Genomic DNA, 6,309 nt, shown 5'->3' on the forward strand with positions numbered 1-6,309 from the left:
TTTACTAATAGGTCATTAAAACAAATTAATTTGATATTTCTGACGCTTGACGCTGATGAACTGATTCATAAATCGTCTGCAGATTAGCAGCTTATTAAATATATATATGTATATATAAACTTGAGTGTATAAAAAAGAGTGTATAAGGAAGTGAATTAATAGCGCACCCGAGACGCTGATAAGCAACAAGTTGGCTAATCTCAGCTTGAACAATATTCATTTATTTATTGATAACTCGAGCAATTTATGTGGATCAGGAACATGGGGAGAAAAAAAAAACAATTGAAATTTGTACTCGATCTACGATCGTTTTACAACTGAGAAAAATAAATTAAGTGAGAGCGAGAGCGGGAGCGAAGTCGAATTGTATGCTCTCTGCTTTTATATACATGTACATTGTACATGTACGAGCAGCAACATTTCCCCTACTTTTGGTGAGAGCGAGAGCGTAACGGTGCCTCACATACGTGTGTAGCATGTGAGCCGTGTGCCTATATGTGTGTGCCAGAGAGTGTTGGCGCGAGAGTGAGAGAGCGCGCATATGCATGTTGCTAAACTGCATATGCAGGAAATGCACTCGACGCCGCCGTCGGCAGCGACAGCGACAGCGACAGAGACGTTGCGACGCTGCCTATATGTGTGGGAGCGCAAAGAGCAGAGCAGAGCGTATGTGAGAGCGAGTACATGTGCATGTGTGCAGTTGCATGTGTGTGAGTGCAGCAGCAGCAGCAGCAGCAACACGAACAAGCCAACACACGTACACACATACACACAGACACACTCTTGTCTGTCTGCCTTTTGCTTTCTTGCTCTGCGTGTGTCTGCCTGTGTGTGTGTTCGTCGGCGTCGTCGCTCGTAAAAACATTTTCAACGAGCCAACGGAGTCGACTGCGTGCAACTCCAGCAATCAGTTTGAGTTGAAACGCGAGGCGGTTAACATGTTTTAAGAAAACGAGCTCCGACGACGAAACGCAAAGCAACTAAAAATCTATTCAAAACGCAAAGAGCAATCAAACGAAAAGCGAAACGTTGAATCAAACGCAATTCTCAACCAAGTGCCAATGCAAATGTTATTCCAATACAAAATTCACAAGTGCTGAGCTAAAATTCGTTACACACACACACACCAATACACAGTTACACTACAAGGATTACGCGCACAACACTATCCAGAATAACGGAGAAAAAAATACGCTCAAATATGAAAACCAGAAAGTGAATAAAGTTTTTTAAACAAAAAAAATTAATAAAATAATTCCAAATTCCCTTATATAAAAAATAAGAGAGAATTCAATTGAAATTCGAGAAAATCAAACGCATCCAATTTCAAGCAACATGTCAACAACAACAACGACGACAACAACAACACAAGCAAGGAGCTGCCTGTTGCTGCTGCTGCTGCTGCTGGCCGCCCTGATGCTGCCAGCGGCGACGCATGCGCAGCAGTGCGCGTGGGAGTTCGTGCGCACCACAATGGACATCAAGTGCAATGTGCGCGCCCTGGAGCTGGGCGCTGGCTCCACGCTGGACCTGCAGGTGGCCGAGACGGCCAACCGCTTCGAGCTGCAGTGCAGCGCGGACCTGCTGCACGCCAGCGAGCTGAGCAGCGGCCTCTTCCGCAAGCTGCAGAAGCTGTCCGAGCTGCGGCTGGACGCCTGCAAGCTGCAGCGCGTGCCGGCCAACGCCTTCGAGGGCCTGCTCTCGCTGAAGCGCCTCCAGCTGGAGACGCACAACGCCGTCTGGGGCCCGGGCCGCACTCTGGAGCTGCACTCGCAGGCGTTCCAGGGCCTGCGCGAGCTGAGCGAGCTCCACTTGGCGGACAACAATATACGCCAGTTGCCGGAGGGCATCTGGTGCAGCATGCCCGGACTGCAGCTGCTCAATCTCACACAGAATCGCATTCGCGCCGCCGAGTACCTGGGCTTCTCCGAGAAGCTCTGCATGGGCACGGCGCTGCCCAACCAGCTGAGCGGCGGGGCGGAGCTGCAGCTCCTCGACCTGTCGCACAATGAGCTGCGCTCGCTGCCCGACGCCTGGGGCGCGTCGCGTCTGCGTCGCCTCCAGACGCTCAGTCTGCAGCACAACAACATCAGCTCGCTGGCGCCCAGCTCCCTGGCCGGCCTGAGCTCCCTGCGCGTCCTCAACCTGTCCCACAATCACCTGGAGTCGCTGCCCGCTGCCGCCTTCGCCGGCAACAAGGAGCTGCGCGAGCTGCATCTGCACCACAACGACCTGTACGATCTGCCCAAGGGCCTGCTGCACCGGCTGGAGCAGCTGCTGGTGCTGGACCTCTCGGCCAACCAGCTGACCAGCCACCACGTGGACAACAACACCTTCGCGGGCCTGATCCGGCTCATAGTGCTGAATCTGTCGAACAACGCGCTGACCCGCATCGGGGCCAAGACCTTCAAGGAGCTGTACTTCCTGCAGATTCTGGACATGCGCAACAACTCGATCGGGCACATCGAGGAGGGCGCCTTCCTGCCCCTCTACAACCTGCACACCCTCAACCTGGCCGAGAACCGCCTGCACACGCTCGACAACCGCATCTTCAACGGACTCTACGTGCTCACCAAGCTCACCCTGAACAACAACCTGATCAGCATCGTGGAGGCGCAGGCGTTTCGCAACTGCTCCGATCTCAAGGAACTCGATCTGAGCTCCAACCAGCTGCTGGAGGTGCCCGAGGCGGTGCAGGACCTGAGCATGCTCAAGACCCTGGATCTGGGCGAGAACCAGATCTCGGACTTCAAGAACGGCACCTTCAACAACCTGAACCAGCTGACGGGCCTGCGCCTGATCGACAACCGCATCGGCAACATCACCGTGGGCATGTTCCAGCAGCTGCCGCGGCTCAGTGTCCTGAATCTGGCCAAGAACCGCATCCAGAGCATCGAGCGCGGCGCCTTCGACCGGAATACGGAGATCGAGGCGATTCGCTTGGACAAGAACTTCCTGACGGACATCAATGGCATCTTCGCCACGCTCGCCTCGCTGCTCTGGCTGAACCTCTCCGAGAATCACCTGGTGTGGTTCGACTACGCCTTCATCCCCTCCAACCTGAAGTGGCTGGACATACACGGCAACTACATCGAGGCGCTCGGCAACTACTACAAGCTCCAGGAGGAGCTGCGCGTGAGCACGCTGGACGCCAGCCACAACCGGATTACGGAGATCACGCCCAACTCGGTGCCCAACTCCATTGAGCTGCTGTTCATCAACAACAACATCATCAGTCAGCTGCAGCCGAACAGCTTCGTGGACAAGACGCGTCTGGCGCGCGTCGATCTCTACGCGAATGTCCTGTCCAAGCTGTCGCTGAACGCGCTGCGCGTGGCCCCCATCGCCCTGGACAAGCCCCAGCCGGAGTTCTACCTGGGCGGCAATCCGTTCGAGTGCGACTGCTCCCTGGAGTGGCTGCAGCGCATCAACAACCTGACCACGCGCCAGCACCCGCGCATCGTCGACCTGGCCAACATCGAGTGCCTGATGCCGCACAGCCGCCAGGCGCCGCTGCGTCCCCTGTCCAGCCTGAGCTCCGCGGACTTCCTCTGCAAGTACGACACCCACTGCCCGGCGACGTGCCACTGCTGCGAGTACGAGAGCTGCGAGTGCGAGATGATCTGCCCCAACAACTGCAGCTGCTTCCACGACGCGACCTGGTCGAACAACATCGTCGACTGCGGCAAGCAGGACCTGCTGAGCCTGCCGCCGCGCCTGCCCCAGGACGTGAACGTGCTCTACCTGGACGGCAACAATCTGCCCCTGCTGCAGCCCGCCCACCTGGCCGGCCAGCGCAGCCTGCACACCCTCTACCTGAACGCCTCCAATCTGGTGGCCCTGGCCAACGGCAGCCTCTCGCAGCTGCCGCAGCTGCGCGTCCTCCACCTGGAGCACAACAAGCTGAGCAGCCTCGACTCGGACAGCTTCCGCGGGCTCAGCCTGCTGCGCGAGCTGCACTTGCAGGGCAATCAGCTGTCGCACATCGCCAACGACACGTTCGCGCCGCTGCTCTCGCTGCAGCTGCTCCGCCTGGACAACAATCGGCTGCAGCTGCCCAATCTGCGGTACCCCAGCAATCTGCAGGGGCTGACGCTGGGCCGGAACAGCTGGAGCTGTCGCTGCCAGCAGCTGCGCGAGCTGGTGCAGTTCGTGACGGAGAACGCCCTGGTCATCCGGGACACGGCGGACATCTACTGCGTGGACGGCGGCATCAAGCGCGAGCTGGACCTGCTCAGCCAGGAGAAGCTGCTGCCCAGCGCCGACTGCTCCGACCTGCTCGATGCCAGCGCCAGCAACATCAGCTCCGCCCAGGACCTGGCCCACGGCTACCGCCTGCCCCTGCTCGCCGCCGTGCTGGTGCTCATCTTCCTGGTCGTGGTGCTCATCATTGTGTTCGTGTTCCGGGAGAGCGTGCGCATGTGGCTGTTCGCCCACTACGGGGTGCGCGTGTGCGAGCCGCGCTTCGAGGACGCCGGCAAGCTGTACGACGCCATCATTCTGCACTCGGAGAAGGACTACGAGTTCGTCTGCCGGAACATCGCCGCCGAGCTGGAGCACGGCCGACCGCCGTTCAGGCTCTGCATCCAGCAGCGCGACCTGCCGCCCCAGGCCAGCCACCTGCAGCTGGTGGAGGGCGCCCGGGCCTCGAGGAAGATCATCCTGGTGCTGACCCGCCATCTGCTGGCCACCGAGTGGCAGCGCGTCGAGTTCCGCAACGCGTTCCACGAGGCGCTGCGCGGCCTCGCCCAGAAGCTGGTCATCATCGAGGAGACGAGCGTCTCCAGCGAGGCCGAGGACGTCGCCGAGCTGGCGCCCTATCTCAAGTCGGTGCCATCGAACCGGCTGCTCACCTGCGACCGCTACTTCTGGGAGAAGCTGCGCTACGCCATTCCCATTGAGCTCTCGCCCCGGGGCAACAACTACACCTTGGACCACCATGAGCGCTTCAAGCAGCCCGTCTCGCCCGGCCTGATCTTCCGGCAGGCGCCGCCGCCGCCCGCCTACTACTGCACCGAGGACATGGAGGCCAACTACTCGTCAGCCACCACGGCCACGCCCTCGCCGCGCCCCATGCGGCCCGTGGTCGAGTCCCTGGCCATGCGGCCCCCATCGGAGCACATCTACCACAGCATCGAATCGGAGTACAGTGCCTACGATCAGCACGAGGCGCTCTCCATGATGCCCAGCGCCCTGATGCAGCATCACCCGCATCACCATCAGCAGCAGCAGCAGCAGTTGCAGGCGCATCAGCTGCAGCAGTTGGCGCGCCAGCAGCAGCAGCAGCGCCTGCTGCAGCCGCAATATCGCCCCGCAACTGCAGCTGGAGCTGCCTCGGCAGCGGCTGCGGCAGCGGCGTCAACATCGGCGACAGCGCCAGTGCATTTGCGCAGCGGCAGCGGACTAAGTCAGGCGAGCAACAGCACGCAGTCAACAGCCCAAGCATCCACTTCCGCTGCGGCTGCGCAGCAACAACAACAGCAGCAGCAGCAGCAGCAGCAGGCCGCAGCTGGAGGCAGCGAAGCGGGCAGCACCAATAAGAACGCAGGCCAAGCTTTTCTCGTATAAGCCGTCTCGCTCGCACTCGCACTCGCAGTCGCACTCGCACTCAACAAGCAAAAAGGGTTCCTGCGCAACGGCAGCCATCTTGAAGCAGTTCGCTCATTCGCTAGCGCAAAACAGGCAAACAAAAAAGCACACACACACACACATGATATATATACACATACATATATAAGTATATATGTTATATATATAAATTAAAAGACTTTTTCGTAGGCATTTCTATTCGCATGCGCCTTCAGTGTTCAAGTGTCGTTGTTGTTGTTGCTGTTGTTGTTGTTTTGTAGTTGTCTTGCACAGCCAACACAAACACGCACAAACACACACACACACACACACACACATTTATATGCATCCACAAACATACGCATACACCCACACATATAAATTTAAGCTTATTATTAAAATTTAATTACTAAAAAAAGAAGAAAACAAAAAACTAAAAAATTTACTAGAAATGTTGCAAAAACACTTTCAAATTCAATGTGATATATTAATTTAAAAATAAATATATATATATTTAAATATATATATATAGATTGCAAAAACAACTGTAATTTGTAGCCATTAGTTTCTAGCCTGGCCTAAAACATATACATACATATATATAGAAGAGGAAGCAAAACATTCTTAACACGATTTTCATAATAACTAAAAGATGATGATTATTATTATTATTATTATTGTCATTATGATTATTATCATTATAGATATGTGTATATAGACAGAGAGATCCAAGCATAGAAA

At 55.9% G+C, this 6,309-nt stretch overlaps 1 protein-coding gene across 1 annotated transcript; it reads left to right on the forward strand.

Annotated features, from left to right (window-relative positions):
- The first annotated feature begins 888 nt into the window (after nucleotides 1-888).
- Nucleotides 889-6,011, forward strand: 18w (18 wheeler). Its single transcript, XM_018106694.3, has one exon. It carries the CDS (start codon nucleotides 1,336-1,338, stop codon nucleotides 5,566-5,568), a length of 4,233 nt encoding a protein of 1,410 aa, XP_017962183.1. The 5' UTR covers nucleotides 889-1,335; the 3' UTR covers nucleotides 5,569-6,011.
- Nucleotides 6,012-6,309: the final 298 nt, after the last annotated feature.

This window comes from Drosophila navojoa, chromosome 5 (assembly GCF_054131105.1).
Source record: "Drosophila navojoa isolate 15081-1374.11 chromosome 5, UAZ_NAV_1.0, whole genome shotgun sequence".
In the NCBI taxonomy this organism is placed as follows: Eukaryota; Metazoa; Arthropoda; class Insecta; order Diptera; family Drosophilidae; genus Drosophila; species Drosophila navojoa.